Here is a 25,782-nt window from a genome sequence, read left to right as displayed (position 1 = left end):
CAACTTCTAGACATTTGCATTTAATGTATTTTTCTTTACTACTACAGTACACAAATAGTTTTTTGTACTATTTATACAGTAACTTATACAGTACAATATTTCATATTTAAATGGTGGTAAGCAACCACCTGTTACTGTTACTGATACTGTTAGCAAATCCTAGCTAGCAAGCCACAGTTAAAGTTCCATTGTGTCATTTTGTGGAGGACAGAAATGCAATATAATCATGTGTTCACTTGCATTATGAGGTGTTATGTTTTTATTAATGTATTATGAGCTATTTCTGTCAATATACACTGCAGGTCCCCTCGTCATGTTTCTACAGTAGCCCTAAACAGACAAACTGCTCTAAATTATGCTGCTCTCTTTAATTCGTAAATACGTCATCTCCTACAAAGAAGCATAAACGTGACAACATATTTGTGCCGTGTGAGCCACCGTAGTGCTTAGAAAGAAAGGGCAGAGAGGTGAAGTGAGCCATTGGTTGTAATTTGCAACCTCGCCACTAGATACTGCTAAATCTCATACACTGGACCTTTAAAGAATCTGAAGGGATTCATGCATAACAACAATAATTATATTTTAGCATTAGAAATACTATGAGACTAAAAAGCTATTACATATTGGAAACTTAAGCATTACAGAAACAAAAAATATTTTGGTAATATCCATTACCCTTAGTTTAGGACAGAAACCTTATATTGGGTGGTGGTGTAAAAATGTAAGCACATTTTTTAAATATACTTGACTGTACATGAGATAATGGAAAGGCTCAAAGATGATGCATTTTTGTAGGCTAACCCAGAAGAAAGTGCCGTGCTGGTTCCCTCGACCGAAAGCCTATGCATTTTCCCCATAGACTTTTGGAAGATCGCAAAAAATAAGCTCTGTGATTATCAAAGTTTTATGATGTTTACACATTTTGTCTATCAAGATAATGTTTACAAATTAAAAGAACATTTGTTTCTTATGAAGCTGAAATACAATCGTCAGAAGTAAAAAGCTAACACGATGCTATAAACAGACGACACTTAAGCTCGCTCGATATCAACGTCACCACAACACAAAGCCTCCGACAACTATCAAACTTTTTTAAAATGTGTTCCCTGGTAGTAATTATTTATTCATTATTAAAATTTTTACCTATTTATCCTACAGTACCTAATATTTACTGAAGAACTGATTAGTGTGTCTGTGTTCAATTTGGCTGTCTGTGCGTGCAACCATTTTTATGCCATGTCATATATGGCATATGTGAAAATATTTCGAGGTTTTGTTTACATTTACATTTACATTTATTCATTTGGCAGACGCTTTTATCCAAAGCGACTTACAAGTAGTTTTATACAGTGGCACATTACTGCAGAGCAATCAGGGGTAAGGTGCCTTGCTCAAGGGCCCTTCAGTCATGACCTGCTGGCACTGAGATTAGAACCGGCAACCTTCTGATCACAAGCCCAACGCTCTAACCATTAGGCCTATTTTTCTGGCGATTTACCAAAAACCCATTTCAATGGATCCGGAAGACCAAAATTGCAAACTCGCTTCCAGGTTTTACATACAAAATATGTCATCTCTGAGCCACTCCATTATCTTCAGTATACTCACCTTTCTTTGATCGACATTGACGTCATGACTTCAGGTTCTTCTTGGATCTCTTGGATCTCTGACCTTTGGTCTTTCAAGACAACTGGTGAAGGTGGGGATTGTTTTCTCTTGATCTCCTCCTGGGGTTGGATTTGAGGTGTTATGAAACACTGGGGTTTGGGCTGAGTTTGAGGGAGTATCTTTGGTTGCGGGGAAATGTATGCATGTGACTGGGATGGAGAATAAGATTGTGGCTTCGGCTGCGTCTGTGGAGGTATTCTGGATTGTGTCTGACGCTGAGGTTCGGGATACACCTGATCTGGCAGAGGAGGAGCCTGAGAGTCTACGTAGGTGTGAGGGTCTGAAACCAGGTGCGTTTGCCCAGACGGACTGCAGACTAGCGGCTCAATCTGGACTTGAGCGTGTTGCGGTGGACTCCGTTGAGGTTGCGGAGGTGTGTACTGTTGTGTTTGCTGGAGGTAAGGAAGAGTTTGAGAGGGGTGTGAAATACTTCTGGAGGAGACCAAGGTGGTGCTCAAAGCTCTCGTAGAGATATTGAGATCAGGGTGATCTGGTGAACGCAAACACACAGAGATCCAGCGTTAGTGCACATATGTTGTTTTTTTACAAACATCGCAGCATTATGGTGTTTTTCACATTAAAGGGATAGTTTACCCAAACATGAAAATTATGTCAATCATTTATTCACCCTCATGTCTCTGTAAACCTGTATGACTTTCTCCTTCACAGACAAAAGAAGATACGTTGAAGAACGTTGGTAACCAAACAACATTGGCCCCAATTGACTTCCATTTTTCAAAATGTCTTTTGTATTTCACAGAAGAAAGAGTCAAATTCAGATTTTGAATGACATGGCAGTGAATAAACGACGGCAGCATTTTTATTTTGGGGTGAACTATCACTTTATTTACAATAATGAGAATTATCAATAAGATTAAACAGGTTAAAAAGAACCAACTTAGACATGCATGCATTAAATGAACAACTAGTGTATATGTATTTTAATCAGATGCATTATATCATTAACTTGAATCTAATACACTGCTCAAAAAAATGAAAGGAACACTTTTTAATCAGAGTGAGAAAAGAATAAGAGGGGGCTTTTAGTGAAAGTTTAAGCTGCTTTCGCGTTCATGAAATTATCTATTTATATTATCTTGTTGTACTACATGGGCAACACCGAGATGACCCCAAAACAGGAATGGTTTTACAGGTGAAGGCCTTTGACATTTTTTTACCCTACTCATCTTTTCTGACTGTTTTTCACTAGTTTGGATTTGGCTAGGGTCAGTGTCACTACTGATAGCATGAGAACCTACAGAGGTTGCACGTCCAGTCAAACTCCTCCAGGATGGCACATCAAAACATGCCATTGCCAGAAGGTTTGATGTGTCTCCCAGCACAGTCTCAAGAGCATGGAGGAGATTCCAGCAGACATGCAGTTACTCTAGGAGAGCTGGACTGGGCCGTAGAAGGTCCTTTACCCATCAGCAGGACCGGTATCATCTCCTTTGTACAAGTAGGAACTGCCAGAGCCCTACAAAAAAGGACCTCCAGCAGGCCATTGGTGCGAATGTTTCTGACCAAACAATACGAAACAGACTTCATGAGGATGTTCTGAGGGCCCAACGCTCACTGCCCAGCACCGTGGAGCTTGTTTGGAGCTCACCGTGGAGCTCAGACTGTCCAGGAGCTCAGTGCTGCCCTGGTCCAAATCCGGGAAGAAATACCCCAGGACACCATTCGTCGTCTCATTAATTGTCAGGCATGCACACAAGCTTGCAGGGGCCATACAAACTACTTAATATAATTTTGAGTTGCTGCATTTGAATTTCAGCTAACTGGACTAGCCCGCTGCATCATTGTTTTACTTTCAGTTTCAGGGTGTCTTTCAAATCCGCCCTCTGTAGGTCGATCATTTTCGTTTCCATTAAATGATGCATCATCCGTTCGTTCCAAACACATTACAAAGTCAATATCAGTATAGATATCCAGCATGACATTTTTCCCCATTGAGATCCGATGTGTTTTCAAAGTGTTCCTTTATTTTTTTGAGCAGTGTATATCAAACATATTCCAAATGTTCACAACTGTCATGTTAATATTCTAACAATCTGTGTGTAGCTGCAAGCATGTAACGCAGAAGGCGACACGCATGGCTCAAAACCAAAAAGCGTCACACATGCACACACACCCAATGAAAGCAGACACATTCATTATATGGCTCAATCAATATCTGACACGCATACAGACCCCCAGACATTCAGCACTATCTTATCTTAAGACAGACATTGTCACATCCTGTCCTTTAAAATGTGTCAGACGTGAAATTTACCCAAATAATGTTTTATTAGTGTGTGTCTTTTCTACAAAGCAACAATATGTGTACATGTTGAGTAAAAAGCATCAGTCTTGCCACTCTTAGACCTGTCATCCATTCATTGCTACTTTACTACAAAATAATGAATGCGATCACGTCTTTCACACATGCACACGCGCCTCTCAGTGCAGCGGGAGGAATAGTAACAGCTTTGAAGATAGCAAACAAAAGGCACAGAGGAAAGAATCACTCCACGTTGCCTTCTGCCCAATTCTATTCGGCATCATTAGTTTGGGGCGGCTCGGACAAAGACGGCCGGGTGTGTGATGTATGATAAATTATGCTAATCACATTCGACTCGAGCAGGCTGCAGGCTGGAACCTGATCTCCGGTTAACCCTGTTAACCCAATAAGAGGGTGCATGTGTGTGTGTGTGTGTGTGTGTGTGTGTGTGTGTACGGCTCAAACAATAGACACAGCTGATCGGTTTGCACCCTTTCCACCCGTACAAACTCCCTTTCACGTCTCTTACCTGTGGTGACGGTCCTGACACCGCTTCCTCTCACCGTGTGCTGAGCGTCTGGTGACAAGAAACCTCCTTGGAAGACGGGCACGCTCTCTTTCTCTCTCTCCTGCAGGCCCCTCAGCTCTGCGTCTCCCCTGCCGTGAGGGGGGGTGTGTCTGAGCACATGTGTGCGTTGCGGCGAGGTCTCTGACTCTCTCTCTTCTCTTCCCAAGTAACCAAGTCTGCCCCTCCACCCAGTTTCCTCTTGTTTCTGTCCACTGGCTGAAACGGGCGAGGCCCCGCCCTTGCTGTACGGCGTCTGGATGAGCTGCTCCACGCGAGGCGGAGACCGAATATCAGGTGTGCGATTTTCCCCAGTCTCGGTGAGACTGAAGTATCGAACCCCTCTCTCATATGCCGGGAGTTGAGAGGATCCCATCTGATTGGGCGAGCCCTGAACGTAAGGCGGAGTGTAACTGGGTGCTGTGGACATCCCCATGCGAACATCTGCGGTCATTGATGGGAAAGCGCTTGTCACCGTAGCAACAGAGGCCTGGGTGGTGGCTGCAGCAGTGGAGTGGACCAGTAAGGCAGAGTGGGGCTCCAATTTCATACTTCCATTTTGTAGCTAGAGAGAGAGCATTGAAGGAGAGAGAGAGCAAAGAGAGCAAAGAGAGAGAGAGAGAGCGAGAGAGAGAGCGAGAGAGAGAGCGAGAGAGAGAGCGAGAGAGAGAGCGAGAGCAAGAGAGAGAGCGAGAGCAAGAGAGAGAGCGAGAGCAAGAGAGAGAGCGAGAGCAAGAGAGAGAGCGAGAGAGAGAGAGCGAGAGAGAGAGAGCGAGAGCAAGAGAGAGAGCAAGAGAGAGAGGTGCATTATGATTTTTCTATGTCTTTGGAAATTGTGTCCATAGCCCCTAGAGAGGTCAGAGGTCACAAGGGCAGCTGGCAGAGATCGGGTGTGCTTTGCATACATAACAAGCAACCTCTCAGACACAAAGACATGCACAAAAGTGATGCATTTTGTAATTATTATCATTAATATTTATACCCAGCTGTTTAAAAAAACTCCAATCCCAGTTATTCAAAGCAGCTACCTGGAAAAGTTTACCGCACAAAAACGCAATTTTCTCTCCAGTATCATTTCTTCCCATATGTCTTTTGTGGAACAGAAACAAAGATGAAATAAATAAATTCACCTCTAATTTTGTATATTTTGTAAAGAGTGGCGAGCTAGACAATTTCTGCTGAATAATTTACATTATTATCATGTCCAATGTAGTATTAACACAACAGCAGTAATCATGGATTTAAAACCCAAACATGACTTCAGATGGATCGCGATACGCGGAAATAAACGATGTACAGTTGTTCAGGGATGAGAAGCCCTTGATCATTACATGCTGTTAATATATAAAAAAATAACAAACGTTCAGGACCAATGTGTTATTAGACCCCAAATAAATGATATTAACTTTCCTTCATAAAATGGACTACAAAGAGATATATAAAGTCAGAACTAAACCAAATCACCACAAAGTGCAGTCTGCAAACGTGCAAAGAGCATAAAACAGTAACAATTCTACACAGAACAAGGCACAGAGACGAATAGTAAAAAGGTGAGTAAGTAAAACTTTTCATCTTTGGCTGACCTATTCCGTTAAACTTTTGAAGACACGGTTCACTCAAAAATGTAAACCTGTCATCATTTACTAAGTTTGAGTTGTTGCAAATCTGTACAAATGTCTTTGTTCTGATGAACACAGAGAAAGATATTCGGAAGAATGTTAGCAGCTTACATTTCTGGGACATTGACTGCCATAGTAGGAAAACTTAAATGTTATTTAAAATTCAATCAGAACTGTTTGCTTTCCTAAATCAAAACGCCCTCTTTTGTTTTCAAAATAAATTTCCCATTAGGGTAGTCAATGGTGCCTCAGAATTCTCGGTTGCTAGCATTCTTCCAAATAGTTCAAGTAAAAGAAATGTATACAGGTTTGGAACAAGTAATGAGCAATTCATGACATCATTTTCATTTTTGGGTGAAGTATCCCATAAAGCATTAAGATTAGAGATTTTAAGGTGAATCTTCTAAACTAGTCATTGAACAGCAAAAGAAATCTAAGCAAAGTTATAATGCACAAAATGCAAATGCAACAAATATTGCGTTTCAAAACGCAACACTGCTCGGACCAATCAGCTGCTGCGATAAAGGCAAGGCTCTTAATAATCAGCCAATCAAAAGCCTCTGTCCAAAGTCTTACTTGCTCGCTCTGAGGGGGGCCGACAGAATCATTAGTCACAGTGGGTCGATCTGTGTGACCGGATGAGTCTACATCAAGTGTAAATTCCTGCAAATGGCACAATGTCTCTTTACTTCCAGGAGAGCACTGACTGGAGTTTACCGAATACCTCTAAACTATTCAGAACACCTCGGCAAACCTAATTTCTGTTTTTGAAAAGTGTGCCGATTCTTTGTAATTGCAAGATAACTCCTATGTAAAATAAGAATCCATAAAATACAATTTCCTTTCCCTAAAAAAAGTTTTTAAATTGTCAAATAAATGACATCCATTTCAAACAAAACATGTTTTTGAATATATGAAAAAGTAGGAATATAAAAAAGACAGACCTGTTCAACCTCGCCCTGGGTGATGGGTTGGGTCTGGAAACGAGGATTGGCCCTACGATGGCGGGTGTCTGGGCGTAGTCCGTTTGCTGACTGGCCAGGGGCATGTGATAAGCGGTTAAACAGTGCCATCTTCTCACCCAGACTTAATGTTGATAGGTCTGGCTCGTCAAAACCCACCCCCTCTTCCTCTGGAATCGCCTCTTTTTCTTGCTCCCGGTGAACCGAGCCACGCGCCGAAGACGCCTGCAGGCTGAATGGGAAATTTGAAGCATGTTTATACCAAACGATGCATACAGCATATATAAATGATACATACAGATGTGCTGTAGACCAATGTCACGGCAAACTCGAAAGACAAACACAAATTTTACTCTGCAATGTAAGTCACCTTCGGCAAAAGTGACTGGCATATGCGTACATCTTCTGTAATGGTGATGGAAAGCATTGCGTTATAAGTAGAAGGAATAAGTGAGGGATCTGATTTTTCAATCACATCGTGTAACTTTTACCCACATCACATACAGATGCTAATCTAGTGCCTGGCCATATAGAGAATTTATTTACTATTTTTTACCCTCATAGTTTTGTTCATTTGATTGTCAGATGACACCTCTGACATTTGGGTGTCCGTGCAAAACTGAGAATGTGCTTCGCATTGGACTATTTTATTTACAGCTAATCCGGGCGACCATGCGCAAACGCAAACACCCTGGGCACACAGAATATACACTCATATTTTTCATTACACGCACAGTGACCTACATAACCTCACTAAAATTTGAAATGTTCTTTAAGATCTTTAAGTTTCCTTTTTTATGCATGACTTGGACCAAATAATGAAGTACTGAAAGAAGAATTCCAATACTAATCAAAAAAGCATCTCATGGTGAATGTCAAGAAGTTGCTCAATAAAATGCACATTTAAAGTTTGAGTTTGAGAAAATTTTTAGAAAATTCATGTGTTAGTTAAAACACTAGAACGTGACTTCTTGAAAAATCTGTTTTTGCAAATGAACTCTTCATTATACAAGTTGAAGGCAAAGGGAACACTTCTTTGAATAATGCTAAAACATAATATAATTTTGATTTATTATTTTTAGTCACAACAATTCCCATAGTCTGGTGCGTTTACCATTATTCTAATATGTGGATATAATAAACAAGGATTAAGTGACCTTTAACTTTTGACAGATAGCATATATGTGTGTGTATAAACCTATGTAACCATATACATGCAAGTATGTGAGATCTAATATCGAAAACGTTTTGTTTTTCATGCTGCCATTGAAAACAATGTGTATTATAAGCGTTCACCAACAGAGGGCGCAATGCATCAAACAGTGAGACAACACTGGTTGATTGGATGAGAAATCTCTACAGTAACTGTCTGCTCAATTATAAACTTAATTCTCTGTTGTGTCATTATATCAGTCTAAAACGCTTTCACACACAATACGCAGAGACAACAGACTGGCAGATTCGGGGATGTCCCCTAAAATTGTGTCAGAGCATCCTATCCAGCCTAACACAGAGACATTGACTTATTCAATGGTTAAAGTGTGTGAAGGGGTTATTAATTGGGAAATGCTCAACAAAGCAAAAGCAATCATTTCATTTGGCAAAACTAGATGCCCAAAAATGACCTCACACAATGACATGTAATGGCCAACTGCTATCAAAGCCAAGGTTATGAATGCATGCAATTTGTTCATTGTCACACAAACACACGGAAGCAAACGACACCCAGATGATACCTGAAGCTAGTCATGGAGGTGCTGACTATAGCAGGGCTGGGGATTCTGGGAGCAGTCGTGTGAATAGTGATGAGTTGGGTGGGGGGAGTGGGGGAACTTTAGAGAACAAAACAACAAGGAGGAAAGAAGTAAATGAAAATCATTGATAAATGAGAGAGGTGTGCACAAAACGGTTGGGCAGTGAAAACTGTTCAAAACAACATCACAGGAGTATGATGGCACCAAATATGGGATAGCGAGAACGTGTGATCAATGATGGATGTATTTAAAAAGCATATTGAAAGAAAACAAAGAGGTCAAACATGGATTTGGGGATGTGTGTGCATTTTAATGTGTTTTGATGATGAAAGCACAAAAACCTTCAAGCAGGAAATTACTTACCTGGCGGCTATGACCACTTCCTCTGGTGTCACGGGTTGTGTCCGTGAGCGGTCCTGTGCTCGTCTGAGTCTACGCTCGACCGCAGCATTGCGTGACCGAGGTTTGGGAACACCTCCGTCTGAAGTTCTCTCCAGCTCCTGAAAGACAACAAATATTTAAACAGTATAATAATACTTTTTTCCCATAAATTTCAATTATAAAAAGTTTATTCTGGTGCAAGAAAGGGTGAACTATTGTAAGCATTTCATAACCACATGCCATCCTTTCTTTCACTCCTGATTTTAGTTTTTACAGTAATCTCATTCAAAAACAGCTTCTACAAAGCAATCTTATGTGAAATGTACTGTAAAGACTTTGTGGTCAGGCTTAAATTAATCAATGAAAAAATTATTCCTCATGAGGTGACCACTAACATGTTTTTTGTGGCAAAATGTCTATGCATTTAAGATGTGTGAAATTTAGCAGCATCGAGTGGTGAGGTTGTGAATTGCAGCCAATGGCTCACTCCGCCCCTCCCCCTTTTTGAAGTACTACGGAGGCTGACACCGAACAAAGATGTCGTTACGTTTTCGCTTCTTTCTTTCGTTCTGTAGAGCAGTTTGTCTGTTTAGGGCTACTGTAGAAACAACATGGTACATTTCATATAAGGGTACCTGCGGTGTGTGTAGCTAGAAATAGCTCATTCTTAGGTAATAAAAACATTCCGCCTCATTAATTACGCTCTTAAAACACCTCTGAATTTATTGCATTACTCTCAATAGATCCTCCGAAAAAAATAAAAAAATAAAAATCACACACAGCAACTTTAATTCATAAGGTACATGAAAAGGAAAGAAATCTTTGATACCTTGAAGAGAGATCTCTTGGCAGCCACACTCATTTTAGCTCGTTCATCCATTTTCTCTTCGTCCACTAGAGAAATAGAGGTTGGTGGATTAAAAACATTTTTGAAGCAGCAAAAGGAAACACAATGGTTTATTGACAAATATGAACTTACACTCACGCTCTGCATTTTGTATCTCCGGACTAAGGCGGGCCCTTTAAAAAAAAAGTAAAAATTTAGATTAAAAACTAATAATGAACACAGAAAAAAATGGAGGTATTGTTGCAAGAGGAAAAAAATAAATCATAATGAAACGACAAATTCCCTTTTGCATTAACCGATTTAGAAAACAGAGCAAAAAAAGAACATAAACATGCAAATTTGTTTAAGTTAATTAAATAAAAGTACTTCCTGTTACACTGTACCTATCAGATTCCAGTCTTTCAGCTGATGTGATTGGCTGGGTTCTAAACCTCTCAGAGGACTTCCTGTCATCCCCAGAGGAAATGTAACGCCGGGGCCGACGGGCACTTCTTTCCCGTTCACCACTGACAGCTGGATCAGCCTCCATAGGAACAACATCTCCTTTAGTTTCCCTTTATTAGATCAAGAAAAAAATGTCATACTGTAAACAGGCAAAGAAAATAAAACAATGTTACGTAGCACACTTGAACAAATGAACAAATCAGAAAAAACTGAATAGTTCTTCATGATAGTCAAGCATTGACAACAAATTAATTGACAACAGATTAGGGCAAGATGAAGATTGAAAAAATTTCGACAAGCATTTAATTCCAGCCATATATTCTAGTCATGCGCACGTGTTAGTTAACATCTAAAAATGATCTGTTTTCTCCAGCTCAAATATAATCACACAAAATAAAAACTGTGAGAACCTAAGTGCTAATTTGTCATTGAAGCAGTTAGTGGTCCTTGAATTTTCCATTGTACAGCAATCTTCAGTAATTTATAATTTACACCAGCACTAATGTAAGGGTTAAGCCTGTAAAGTTAGTGGCTTCAATCAACACCAGTTAAGGATCCTTTCTCAGCATGCTGACATGCCAGCCCACATACAGTTCAGGCCTGCGTCCAGAAGCGTTCTCCAAGTAGGAATGTCTCAACTTCGCCACAGAAACTCGAGTGTCCAAAGAACCCATTTCACCATTGGCCACAGGACCCGCATCCCAAGCGTGAAGCCCCGTCCCCATGGCAGCCTCTCGCCCGGCACCACGCTCCAGACTTCGCAATGCAGCAGACCTCCGAGTCACTCCAATGTCTGACATGGATCTGTTTCTGCCTTTTGGCCTAAGGTCAGCTGCATCCTGATTCACTCGATGTTGAGCTTGTGGGAGGGAGGAGCCTTTCTGCCTAGAATGCTGCTCATTGGTTAATTGTGCTTGTGAGGTCATGAGATCCTTTTCTTCAGGTTGGTGTCCCTTTTCATCTCCTTGCCAATGATCTGATTGGCTGACTTTACCAACTCCCTGAACTTCCCCTTCATCCAACTGGCCAATTTTACGGACCCTACGTCCATCCCAACCATCTTCCGACTGGCTTATCCCTCTTCTTTTGACATGCATGTCATCACTTTCAGACAGATTTCCCCTTCGTCTTCTACCATATCCTTCTGCCACAAATCTGTGGCTTGCTTGCACCCCCATGTCCTGGATCATTTTAGTATCACCTTGTACATGTGGTTGAACTGCATGTGCAGTTTGGCGGCTTCTATCAACTTGCCTTTCACTTTCTTTGAAATCATCCATCTTCTTGTAACTTTCCCAGTCGACCTCCATTAAGTTACTGCTCCAGTTACCTTTCCTCTCCTCTATTTTAATACCACTTTCTTGCTTTCTTCGTTCTGTTTGATCAATATTTACGCCATGCCCTACATCTTCACTTCTCCAACTGTTCTTTGAACAGTTTTCTATATCTCTTTCCTCAGACTGACTCATCCTTCGGACACCCTGACCTTCTCTGTCATTTGGAAGATCAATTATCTTTTTACTAGTTACCATTCTTTCTTCCATATAAGCGTCTTCTCTTCCATCATGCCCTTCTCCTTTCTCCAACTTTCTTCCACTTCTTCCCTCTTGGACGGCTGGCTCGCTAATCCTTCTAATTCTGTGACTTTCCAAATCTTCATCATGTCCACGCATGGGATCATCCACACTCTTTTCTCTGCGGCGGATCTCTGAGGGTAGCACAGCCTTTCTGCTCCGAAGTAGCCCTCCTGAAGGTACAGTCACCCTGAATGTTGATCGTCCTTCTCTCGGAAGAGACTGAATCTGGTCAGCACTATCTTTACGTTTAGAATCTACACCCTCTTTGATTATAGATGTTGATGAACCCAAGTGTCCTTTGGCATCCAGCATCTCAGGAGGAGGTCCAGGCACATGGTGTATCACAGAAGTTGAAGGTTGTGGTAGATGGCCATAAGCAGGAGTAGAGTGGACAGTTTGTCCGTAGGCTGGAGGAAGTGTTTGAATTGAACCATATTGCAAAGGGTGGCCCAAAACAGTACCATATTGTGTTTGTTCAAGAGACGGACGTGTACGTACATCTTGGGGTTTCTTAGAAGGTGCATGAGCTTGAGTTGGTCGGTCCAAAGGCATCGGTTGAAGGATGGCCCTATATTTTTGTACAGGTTGATGGCCATCTCTACGACCAGGTAGTGGCTGCTGTAGGTCTTTGTTTGCTGGGTGTGGTTGTTGGAAAGGTCCCTGTGCTTGGGAGAGTTGTTTAGCATCCAAGCTACCTCGCCTTGGCAAAGACTGCTTGAACCCTGGCTGATAGCCCATGGTGCTAGGGTGTACGCCGGGCTCCTGCTCATAGCTTGGGGGCTCTGACCTTTGGGCACGCTGATTGCTTGCCGGTTGACTTAATTGTGTGTGAAGGTTAGTAGGCGAATCCATGCTGTGAGTTTGCTGGAACCGTTGTCTTTCCGCACTGTGCGCCCTTTGTTGACGTGTCTCTGCACACTGGTTTGGAGGTTCTGTGCTCCGGGTTCGTGGCTGGTTTGCAGATTGAGGACGTGGAGCCAAATATGGTGGGGTTACTTTTGGATGTCGTCTTACCGAGGGTGCATCCGACCCTGAATCAGAACCTCTTACAGAGTTGTCCTCTCTTGCCTGTCTCTCTCTTACTCGTATTCTTCATACAGGAAGGAAAGAGAGAAGTTAACAATACATTTCACAATTGTCATCGAAAACTTTCCAGAGAGAAATCAAGGGTCAGAAATGTTCTCCAAAAGATCAAAGTTAGTTTTTGAAGGATCTGTAACTTTAAAAATGAACAAAAAAGCAGTTACTATGCAAGAACAATAAAAAATTTAAATCTTCTCACCTGACCCTAATTTGCAACAGATTCATAATTCGAGCTGTCCTTACGTTTGCAGGAAATTGCATGTTTTGTACTTCAACCCATGAAAAGAATTGGACAAAACCGGCAATGTTTCGAACAGGGATGTTGATCGAGGCAAATGTTACGGACTGCATCTTTAACTCTGCTGCAACAAACTTGCTCTTCGTCTCACAAAAGACCACAAATCGCTTTATCAACTGAAGGGCAAATTAATACTTAATTTCTCTGGATTAAAGGGTCATTAACAAGTCTGTAACTATGGCATTTATTCAAACCCTAAACTCAAGACACATGAAAACCACACATGCACACAGGATTTAAACATGCAGAACAGTTCCAGGAGCATAAACACATCCTCACGAGAACGCATTTCTGCTCCGTGTGCAAAAAGCAGAGGCTTTGATGCAATTCTCTCTCTACGCTCTCGCAATGGTTCAACACTTGTTCTCTCGTCAAATTGACTTTGGAGGCAGGACAATGGAAGATGTCTCTGCAGGTTAAAATTTACCAATCAAATGAGCGGTCACCTACAGACCAAGACCCGTCTTATTAATGATTAGTGGATTACCTTGGCTTAGATATGTGTTAGTATTTTAACAAATTACATTTGGATTTCTTACATCTGTCAACAAAATGTATGCTGTAAAATAAAGTTAAATTTACATTTCATGAATGACCTATTAAAAAACTAAAAAAATTACAATAATAGAATGAAATGTCTGCTGTAGTAATTTAATTCAAGTTTTCAAAAAATTGGTAATGCCTAAGGTTTTCTTGTGTTTATTTGTGTTTTTAGAACAAATAAAGCAAAACAAAATAATTATTTAAATTACATTTTAGAAGGTACATGATTTATAATAACTTGTGCTTTGAGTTATGCTGTTGTAGCCATTTAATTAATGCTGTTTCATGAAACTGTTTCATGAAACGGTTTCATGAAAATTATTAACAATACAAAAGCAATTATGAATACACATACCAAACTTCCTGTAAAGAATATGTAGGGCATACATAACACCATTGTCCTGCCCTAAAAGTCAGAAGTCAACACAATGAGCAAGCGTGTGTTTAGCCGTTGCGAGAGCATAAAGAGAATTGCTTTTGTTTTCGAAGCAAAAATGCACTCTCGCAAGGATTCTTTTCCGTGCTAGGATACTTTTGTGTGTGGTTCTTATGCACACAAGATTAGGTTCTGAATAAATGCCTTATGTAACTCATTGCAGTTCATTTTGACCACTCTCGGGTAAATTGGTAATTCTCCCTGTTGAAACACACAGCATATGCTGGTAAGGTTTGAAGCATGGTAGGTATTTTGTGCTGGTGTAAGCTGGTTCTGAGCTGGTTTAGGACCAGCTTAAACCAGCTCAGGACCATCTTAAACCAGCACATGACCCGCACAAACCGGCTACAATGCTGCAAAACCTACCTAACCAGCATATGCTGTTTTTTTCAACAGGGCTGGTAACTAATACTGGAGCTTCAGTCACTGTTTGTTAATTTCCACTCTCCAGAATTACAATTTAATATTTGTAATTATGGGGTACACTGTAGAGACTACTGTATATTTATGGTTAGAAGCTGGTCATATTTGGGGGTCAGTAGGAACAAACAAAGTGGGTGGGGTTAAGAAGGGAACTGTTTGCCATCATCTATAGTGACCGTTTATTGAATGGTCAAGGGAAATATGAAAAGCTCTGTACATTACTGGTATTCATGTACGGTAAATTATGAGCATGAGGGGTAGATGTGGAGAATTAATAATGGAAAGGCAGTTTAGTGGGTCGCCAAGGGATGGGTCACACTGACTCTGATACCTGGATGGCCAGTTGATTTGTAAATGTGTTTCATTGTCCACGTCTCTCCTGAGGGACCACTCGCTCTGAGACAGAGCTGCCAGACTAAAGAACACAGAGGCTTAGAACACATCACAATGACATTTGCAACTATAACAAAAACACTCATGTCCTCATCAATCCTCAGTGACTTTCTGGAAAGACACCATTGATAGGTACTTCTTCTGACTTGCTTCTCACCTAACCAATGTAGTTAGCTTTGAGGTTTCACAATATGTTTCTGACATCATACTGTCTCAGGGGGCTTATTAAAGGAATGATCTCATCAGTCTGGATCTCTTTCTCATCAAAGGCTTTTAAGAGAATCAGTTATATAACTATTTGAATGGCACGTCCAGTTTAGGAAATGCTGAGGATTTCTAAGGCACAGGTTTTCAAACTGTAGGTCGGGGCATACTTGTGGGTCGCACATTAATGACTGCCAATGGTTTGATATTTTACCATTTGGTATTTTGATATTACCCTGGACCACTAAACCAGTCGTAAGGGTAAATTATTTCGAAATTTAGATTTATACATCAACTGAAAGTTGAATAAATAAGTTTTGATGGGTTAGGACAATATTGGACTATTTGAAAATCTGGAATCTAAGGATGCAAAAAAAAGAAACAAAATCGAAATATTGAGAAAATCGCCCTTAAAGTTGTTCATCAGAGGCGCTGTACCAGGCTGTTGCTAAGAACAGGTTTGTTTTAATGCTCTCTATTGGCTTACTGCTGTAATGACGATGTGGAGATTAGATGAACCCGAAAGCAGAAATTCTCTTATCATAGCAAACTTGAGTGGGTTTTACCAAAATGACCTGCGTGTGGAAGCGAGGGAAGTTTGTAGGCATGTTTCTGGCCATTTTTGGTCGCTATTTTGCTACATCCACTCAAAAACATTACTTTATTTAATACTCTAATGATTTTTGGCATGAAAGAAAAATCGATCATTTTGACTACAAATATAACCGTGCTTATGACTGTTTTTGTGGTCCAACGTCTTTCTACTAAAAGAGAACAAATGTACATTTTCCAGTATTTATATATAAAACATTTCGGTGGGTTTTTAGAATCATTTGATAGATCTGGGGTCAAAAAAGAATTCAATTTGGGAACACCTGTTGTACTGTAAACACCACAATAATGACCATAAAAATTGAACACTTCAATTGCAACTAAGTCACCCAGTTTGACTTATTTTACAAAAAGAAAATTATTGCTGTGAATGCTGAGAAAAATATTTAAAAATGTTTGAAAAACAACCAGTTACTGTCATCTCTTGTCCACCACTATAGACGGTATTAAAACTAGCAGTTCATACAATATAATTCAACAGCACTAAAGTAAAAAGTGACATTCTTGCTGACGCATAGCGAGCACTTCTACATATTTTATCCCAGCAGAGCAGCAGCTCTTTGGCATGATTCTGAACCTGACTAGACACAAAAGACTGTCTATTCAGCACATTTACCCGAGCACGTTTAAGAGCTTCAGCATTATCTGACTGAGAGAAAAAAATGGAAGCATTATTCTTAAAGACCACTATTTTAAAGGGACAGTCAGATAAATAGATGATGGCAACTGTTAACCCTGTTGTGAAGATATTTTTTATGAGCATTTTAATCTCTCTTGTTATCTTGACTGTTTATTTTATAAAATGTTTAAGTTGAAAATCTGTTTTAGGGCCAACTAAAACACTTTGATTTGACCCATTTTTGTTCTTGAAGGAACTAGATCAAGAGCAGAAGCAGTGTTTGTACGTTACTCTGAAAAATTAATTCATTACTAGTTACTAAATACATTCAATAATGTATTTAGATTGCTGAACAAATTACTCTCTCCAAAAAGTATTTAATTACCTATTACTATCTATATCCTATATGAACCTTGATTAGTTAAGTGATTCAAGGATAGACATGAAACGGCGCTTAATTCATTCAAATAAATAATATAAAATATATAAAGTACATTATTAACTGACCAAAGTATTACAATTGTAAGAATTATACATTAAAGCACATATTTTAAAGACTTTGAATTTTTGTATCAATTCCACTTTTGCACGCACATTTATTACACAAAGTATTTAGTTTAATTACATCAGAAGTAACTGTAATTAAATAAAATTATTCCTTACTTTACTTTCATCCGGGGAAAAGTAATTCAATTACAGTAACTAGTTACACCCAACACTGAGCATAAGGAACATCTAAAACTGTGCATGAATACATACCCCTGCCTGTTGAGGATGTTTTGAGCTTGTTGTTCGATAAACAGATCTCCAGGAGAGATAACGCCATGCCGTGCCAAAGGTAAAGAGGCTCGACGCGCTGTCCTAGGAGAACTTGGCACCGTAACAACAGCGACACCCCTCGTTGGTTGTGCGGGTGTCGTTTCCAAGGGAACTGCTGCATCCTGTGGGCGGGATTTGGGACTTCGGTCTGGTGCACGTCTATTATTTTCCAAGTTCATTGCCCTCTCTCTCTCTCGCTCGACATCAAAGCCTGATGGAGGATGAGCATGTTCAGAGGCAGAGTCAGAAGGCATAAAGACCCGCCCCATCCCTGAACTGCTGTACATGGATTTGCTGCTGTTTCGTTCCTGCCCGTTATCACGCTCTTGCAAAGCCCCGTCCCTTGTCCGGCTCTCTCCCCGCCACCTGTCAGGTGGAGTTGCTTTGTCTGACAGGTCTGACTCTCTGCGGGCACGTGTGTAGCGTGGCGCAAAATCCATATCCACTTCCTGGTCAAGCAGGATTCCATAACGTTCTGATAACTGGCGGCGACGTTCAGCTTTGTAGCGTGCAATCCGCTCTGCTTTGGAGCTGAGGCTGGCTACATCTGACTCTTCTGAGGTTGGGGGCACTGGGTCAGGATGGTTGAGTTGCTTTGGATCGTGGTGCATTCGAGTACGGGACTGCCGTTCTGGAGCTTCGATCTCATCATGACTGTAGCGTCGTACTGGGGCATGACAAAGAGAAAAATACATAGTACTATAATATCATATATTACACTATATTAATTTTAAATATTAAAAACTTTGTAAAGTCATGGACAACAAGACTATGGTAGAAGGAATGGAAGTGGAAACGCACTTTGTAGAGTTGTTTTTCCGTTTAGGGCTACTGTACAAAAGCAACATGGCGAATTCAATGTATGTAGGCCTGTTCTGTATATAGATAGAAATAGCTTATTCAAAGTTCATACAAACATAACGGTCCATTACGTATGGTCTATGTACACCTCTGAAGAATTAGTATTGTATGTTATATTGCTTTTTCCGTCAATAGACGCTCCTTAAAAACCCACATTGCTCCTTTAAAGAATTTGACGTAAATTTTATGGACCATTTTGCAAGTAAACAACACTGGTCCAGCAGCTTTTCCGGTTTTAGTTTTTACAATATTAAAACAAATGACAAGCAACAGAACATTTAGAACATTGAATGTTAAACAAAAAGCTTTAAGATGAATTATTTATGTGAAATAAAAAGTGCTCATCAGAAGTGCCTAAAGTCAACATCTTAAAATATGGTCTTAATATACAAAAGGAGATTTTTACCATGACTATTTCTGTTAAATAACTGCTGGAAGGGGAACTAAAAATAAAAGAAAATAAGGCATCGTGACATAATTTGAAATGAAAAATAAATGTTTGTGAAGAAACCAAACCAAATTTGCAAGGTTTTATATTCTCTACAGACTGACATATTTATTTGATTCATCTACAGATATGTGTATGGGAAAGTTGTAATCTGTAACAATTGTTTGATGTTGCCACCTCTGTTTGAAACATAAAATTGATATCTCAAATGATAAACCATAATTATAGGCGTAATGTTGGGAATCCAGGTAAGATTTTTGTATACACATGCTCAATAACTGAACTCAATAAAATGTTCCTCACATTTTTTTAATTTTCAGAATATTAAAGAATTTCCAGGCAATGTATCATGATCTTACCCACAATGCCTGTATCGCTAGGATCTGAAGCCCGGGTGTAACGTGGGGTGTCCTCCTCCAGCAGCCGATTGGTCACCAGTCCACCTGTGTGCGGCACGCTTGTAGCAAGAGCGGTGGGAACATCTGTCTCGATCCCCTCCATCCTGCGTGCTATCCTCTCTTTTCTGAAAGATAAAACACCAGTACATTCAGTGTTTCAGCTTCAAAGGCTCAAGACGATCAGTTTAACATACACAGAGAACCGCTGGGGAAGAAAACATACCTGTTCATTTTTGGATTACTTCCGATTATGCTTTCAAATTGCTTCCTGAGCTCTGAAACTGAAAGGAACTTTGGTAAAAATGTATTTAAGAATCATTCCACTATATCCTTCTTTATATTACACTATACAGTAAGAATGTTGCAATGTTATCTCACCTTTGGGAAGCACAGAAAGGATGTTAGCATCTATATCTGACGTGCTTTTAACCAGTGGAGTCCTCTCATCAACGCCAAAGCTGTAAGCCAGATATATAGAATTTGTGAAATGGGTAACAACCAGTGCAGCAACGATTTGTCAAGTAGTCGTTTCATCTTGTGACTTAATGTAAGAGCCTGCATTATTGCTAAGGCGTTCTGGCGCTAGTGTGTCATACAGCCTTCCTAAATGGGATTGCAGAAGAAGAAAAGTCGCGAATTATGAATCAGTGCAAACGACTCCGAACTAGCACGGTTTGGGAAAATTTCACAAATCTTACAACCAAGAATTGCTTTTGTGTGCAATAAATGCAAGACAGAACTTGCATTTCACAGGAGCACAATATGCATTTTGGAAGACTTGAAGAGGAAACGAGTTCTGTCGAATTGTCCTACCCGGTCAGATTGTCTTACCGCAGGGCAAAATGTATAATCTTGACCACATCGACAAAATAAACAGGTAGGATGATTCTACAATACAAAATAACCCTGTCAGACTCCTACCAGCTTAATATAAACATGTAAAATAAGATTACAGCGTAAATACCCTGTCAGATTGTCCTTCCAGCATAAAAGAAAAATGTAGGATTAATTTACAGCGCAATACCCCATCAAATTGTACTAGCAGTATTAAATGAACAAGTAGAATGATTTAACAAAGAAAACACACTATCAGATTCCAGTAGTAGTATAAAATTAACAGGAAGAATAATTTTATAGCGCAAAAAATTACGTTAATGTGTGCATGCATGGTAGGTTAAATTCCCGGACACTGGCACAAATAGAGCCGATGATGTTTAAAAACAGTAAGAACTTAAAAGTTAAGACTTTTTTATAGGACTGTTAATACCTAACACTATTATAGAGGTACCTGATCTTTCTTGTTCTCCGAAGCGTGATCACGACTTCACATAATACGGAAATACGTTGAAACGGTCATGCTTAACGTAGGCAGTACCGAGTCAGTGTATACAAATGTGGAGGAGGAGGAGGACATTCTACAAAGACCGCTCTCCTGTCTGTCGTCTAAAACCAACGGCAGGCAAGGGCTAAATCCTTGTCAACTGTCCTTCTTCTGCTTCATCTCTCTCCTGCATTTGACACGGTGAACCACCAGATACTGCTGTCCACTCTCTTCAAACTGGGTATCTCTGGAAGTGCACTCAACTGGCGTGACTTATCTGATAGGCAGATCCTTTAAGGTACCCTGGAGAGGTGAGACATCCAGATCTCAGCTGACAACTGTTCCTCAGGGATCAGTTCTTGCTCCTCTCCTCTTTTCTATATATAACACTTCCCTGGGTCCAATTATTAAGGCACATGGGTTCTCATACCATTTTTATGCAGATGATACGCATCTTTTTTTATCTTTTCAGCCAGATGACCCCACCATCTCTTTTCGTGTCTCTGCCCGTCTTCTGGATATCTCTTCTTGGATGAAAGAGCACCACCTACAACTCAACCTGCCCAAGAAAGAACTCCTGGTTATTCTGGCCCACCAATCAATTGAACACCACCTTACCATTCAGCTCAGATAATGAACTATCACTCACAAAATCTGCGAGAAACCTGTGGGTGACGTTGGACGACCAGCTGAAATTCCCCGCTCACATCACAGCAACCACTCGAACTTGCCGATATCTGCTCTACAATATCGAGAAAATTAGGCCGTTCCTGTCAGAGCATGCCTCTCAGCTGCTAGTCTAAGCCTGGTCATATCAAGATAGGACTACTGCAATTCTCTACTGACCTGCCTTCCAACCAATGCAGTCAAGCCCTTGCAAATGACCCATAATGCAGCTGCACATATAGTTTTCAATCAGCCTAAAAGAACCCAAGTAACACCCCTCCTGATTTCACTTCACTGGCTGCCGGTTACCACCAGCATCACTGTAAAATCGCTGACACTGGCCTTCAGAACTGTTGCAGCAAATTCACCCCTTTACCTTAACTCACTGCTTCAGGTCAACATCCCCTCCCGTCATCTTCAGCCTGAAAATGAGCGGTGTCTGGTTGTTCCATCACAGGCATCAAATCACTTGCAAAAACCTTTACTCATTCAGTTTCCCTGTGGTGGAATGAACTGCCAGAATCCACCCGAACTGCTGCATCCTTCACAACTTTCAAAAAACAACTCAAAATGTACCTGTTCCGCATTTATTTGACTAACCAATAACTGTATTTGTCTTGTGTCTAAAAAATTATGTATTCTTGTTGTTCATTCTCTCGATTGCTTACTCCAGCTTCAATCCTCCTTGTAGCATGGCAGAGTAAACTAAATGTACTGTGTAGCATGTTGACAAAATGTTTATATGCTCACCTACTTGTAATTCGCTTTGGATAAAAGCATCTGGCAAATGAATAAATCTAAATGAAATGACAGTGAAAATGGATAGACAATACATCAGAAAATGATGATCATGTGTTTCGTTCAAAGTGACCGGTTCAGACCCGTAAAGTAACCAAATTCTGACTCAAACCAAATCCAATATGTTAAAACTCTGTAGACTGTGCACTCCATAAAACTAAATGAAGATTTGCCTTCTTTGCTTTCAAGTGGCCAGGCAGTGAGCATGTGACCGGCTCTAGACTGATGTGTTCCCGTGTGACACTTTTAGATGAATTAGCACAAGGTGTAGAGGATCTTGAACGTTCCCTTCAATCTTACCACAGAAATAGATTAGCTGCTGAAGTATTTATACATCTAGAGTTCCCCTCCACCATGGCTCTGCCAGACCAAACAGCTCGCTCCAAATACTCCTGTTTACAGCAGACCCAGTGCTACACATGCACAACCTTCTCATGAAAATGAGTTCTTGTGTGGCAAGAGCTGCATTGAGGTCAATTTAAAAAAAAACTTAGTGGAAGAACAACTGACACAAAAGATCAGATATATTGACACACTGGGACAGTAGGTGGCGGTATGACCTCTTGACAAAAGCCAACCTGCCTGCCATAAAAGAAGAATGCTTTCAGTATCAGTAAGCGTATGTTCAAGGTAAGCGTGCATTAAATCATAGTTGTATTCAATTTTAAACTATCGTTTTAAGACATTTAAGACTATTAAAGACATCAGCATCCACCATAATCATACACTTTATACAATATGAGAATATACTGATAAACTAAATAAGCTTGCAGTTTGGTTATTTATTCTGTATTAGAGCACACGTGAATATTAGCCCTGTCAGCTAATGACCGAAGAAAAGAAGACAATAACGTTAGATGGATGATAAATAAACAAATATATATATATACACACATATATATAAAATCCTACAGAACCTTATATCTACTGAAGAACTGATTAGTGTGTCTGTGTTTAGTTTGGCTGCCTAGCTGTGTGTGCAACCATTTTACGTCATCGAAAAAGAAAATGGCGGCCTCCTTAGGTTAAAATGAGTAATATATTTATGTATTTTTAAAGAATTGAAAATATTTGATGCATTTCTAACAACAAATGCTAGTAGTGTAAGGCTATTACAATGCATTAAGCCATTCATCTCTCTATAGACTGGGTTCCCTTTAAGACAGTTCTACTTAGGGTGTGCATTGACCTTTCAATGCATCAATAGTCCGAAATTTGTTATGTATTGTTCCTGTAGCTCAACTGATTGAACATGTTCTGTAACAGCTTAACTGGAACAAGAGATAAAACACAGACCCACGTTCACTCTGGTTCTATGGTGATAACAGCACACAATGTGTTTACGCTATTGTAACAATCCTTTCCTCTTCTCTTAGGCCATTGTCTTCCTTTCAACTAAAGAATCAATGTATTGGTCAACGTAATGATCATTCACAATCCCATTCACGTTACCCAAGGTTAACCTATTATTTATCCAAACCGTCAGCGTGCATAAACGAAACTGCGTTTATATGCAACCAACAACAACCTAGCCAAAAGTTCAAATACCAGTGTTTGGAGGAGCCTTTAAATGTCTAGGTAGTAGGATACATTCAGCTCACAATTCAATACGATACACAATACTGGGTTTACGATTACGATTGCATTAAGGTATTTGTAATAAACAAATTAAATGACACTTAAATGGCAGATTTTCCCCCAAAACATTAACAATTTTTAGTAACACTTGTTGGTTTGTTAAAGAATTGTCAACATTCAGGGTTTAATTCAACCATTTTAATGTAAACTAATAACCTGAATAGATATATATGAATTCTTACAAAAATATTTCATTTAAAAAGATGCTGCCATAGCTCTATGATACAATTTCGTATTGCGATACTTTGATATATTGTCATACCCCTACTAGGTTGGCATCTGGGGATCTAATGACTTCAATCTCAATCCGTTTAGAGTTAAGTGTTAAAGAAGGCAAAGAGATTGTAGTTAAAAGTAGAACAGAAAAGGGGACAACATTTGTGACGGAGCGCATCTAACCTTACTGCACGTTTCTTCAGTAGTGTAGGGCTGCAGAACGTCGCAGGAGTTTCCCCAACAATACCTGCAAGAAGAAACAAGCAACCTCTTAACAATGTAGGTCAAATTCATTTCAGCTTTTAGACTACATTAAATTGTTTTGAAAGTAATGGAGATTTATTTCTATAAAGATGAACTATACAGATGTTTATAACATGATTTCAATTCCGCATAACGCTTATATTTTTATTTAGACATTTATATCATAAATGTATAAACTAAATTAAGCAATACAAAAGAAGATGTTTTGCGTCCAAACAACGGAAGTCAATTAGGTTCGATCTTGCTTCGTTACCAACGTTTTTTAAAGTCCCAGTGAAATAAAAAAATTACAATGCCTTTTTTTTCAAGAAATATTGCAGGCGTTAAAGGGTTTTCATGCACACCCTCCAGCCAATCAGAATTCGGTATTCAAACAGACCATGGTATAAAACCCTTTAACGCACGGCTAGCTGTGGATTATCCCTTACTTCAAATTCATGTACCCTCATAATCTTTGGTTAAAATCTGAAAATGCACTTCAGTCCTGTAATGACTATCCAACGTATGTTAGATGGCTTGGGCAGAGAAGAGTCGTTCAAATACAGTTGCGACACCCTTTGATCTTGCCGCCGGGTGGTCACATGGTTCATGGAGTGTCATTGGTTCCAAACAAATTCATGCCGTCAACCTATTTCGAAGGATTTTAACGGGACAGACAACAGCAACTATATTTGCATAAATATTGTACATTTTATTGTCACATTGTGTACTCTGATTCCTACGTTGACTACATTTACAGCAGCATTTTGTCTGGGGAATTAAATGAATATAAGATCCACAAGATAAGATCTATTAATATAAGATACATCGGCAAACTTGTCAAAATGTGTAAACATGCCGTTATTTCACCAACTGTACACCAAATGCGTTTGGGAGACATTGAAATGAATGGGCTTCAGTACAGTGTTTGGAACTATTGGTCACTCCATGACACAAGTTACTTGAGCATCCCATTCTTCCAACGGACGTCTATGTGGGTGTCGCATGTTTCAATTTTGTCTGAACTATCACTACGATTTTTGCTTTGTAAATTTAAGTAAAGAAGCTAAACAACAATCTTCCACAAACTTCTAGTCATTTCAAAATCACATTCATCCAAACACATTTAAACATTATTTTCAATAATCCACAGCATACAAAAAAAACTGTTCAAGTTGATATCCTTCCAGCAAGTGATAAACTTAAGACCACAAAGTGCAGTAGAAGTAGGCAAGTCCACTCAAAATAACATGCTGAATGAATTAAATCTTATATAGTATGTGTGTGTGTGTTTTCGAATGAACTTAGTCCGCAATAGAGTTTCGGATACAGCGCTGCCAGAGAATCACTTTCAGATGTAGACAGCCACAAATTAACAGAGATGAGACGAGGAGAGAAGAACGAGGTATTTTCTAAAAATACTGGGTGGGGAGTTCAGAGTAAAAAATAGACCCTGCTCAAAGGCCCACCCTCACTCTTAGACACATGTAGTTTGCAGACTAGAAAGCCAGACACCTAGTAAACCTCTTAACTATACAAATGAGGCTTGCGTTACAGATTTGATAATATAATGTGCAGACAGCACAAAAGCAAATAATCACGTCCTGCCATTAACACATGTTAAAGGATGAGGGAGCATCTATATATTCAGATTTAAATAGTGTGACAGCTGCATGTTAGACT

The 25,782-nt window shown here is 39.8% G+C and overlaps 2 protein-coding genes across 4 annotated transcripts in view; both read right to left on the bottom strand.

Moving 5' to 3' along the window:
• Positions 1–25,782, bottom strand: part of svilb (supervillin b) — a 54,793-nt gene that overhangs the window by 14,472 nt on the left and 14,539 nt on the right. Inside the window, exons 2-14 of one of the 3 annotated variants that reach the window (XM_079452710.1) lie at positions 24,040–24,103; positions 19,596–19,675; positions 19,441–19,498; positions 19,179–19,342; positions 17,451–18,177; positions 10,443–10,613; positions 10,192–10,232; positions 10,042–10,106; positions 9,195–9,331; positions 8,814–8,909; positions 7,060–7,309; positions 4,461–5,061; positions 1,609–2,158 (exon numbers count right to left, since the gene is read on the bottom strand). In XM_079452710.1, coding sequence (XP_079308836.1) covers positions 1,609–2,158; positions 4,461–5,061; positions 7,060–7,309; positions 8,814–8,909; positions 9,195–9,331; positions 10,042–10,106; positions 10,192–10,232; positions 10,443–10,613; positions 17,451–18,177; positions 19,179–19,342; positions 19,441–19,498; positions 19,596–19,675; positions 24,040–24,103 — 3,004 coding nt within the window. The remainder of the gene's footprint in view (positions 1–1,608; positions 2,159–4,460; positions 5,062–7,059; positions 7,310–8,813; positions 8,910–9,194; positions 9,332–10,041; positions 10,107–10,191; positions 10,233–10,442; positions 10,614–17,450; positions 18,178–19,178; positions 19,343–19,440; positions 19,499–19,595; positions 19,676–24,039; positions 24,104–25,782) is intronic. The other 2 variants (XM_079452709.1, XM_079452711.1) reach the window with 2 other exon arrangements.
• Positions 11,052–12,818, bottom strand: LOC306892455 (uncharacterized protein; the record flags this gene model as incomplete). The annotated part of the gene is made up of 1 exon (XM_079453581.1): positions 11,052–12,818. The coding sequence occupies one exon, from the start codon at positions 12,816–12,818 to the stop codon at positions 11,052–11,054; it is 1,767 nt and encodes a 588-aa protein (XP_079309707.1).

Source organism: Barbatula barbatula, assembly GCF_947034865.1.
Source record: "Barbatula barbatula genome assembly, chromosome: 3".
Lineage (NCBI taxonomy): Eukaryota > Metazoa > Chordata > Actinopteri > Cypriniformes > Nemacheilidae > Barbatula > Barbatula barbatula.
The sequence above is the reverse complement of the archived record's forward strand: the minus strand, read 5'-3'. Positions and strand labels throughout refer to the sequence as shown.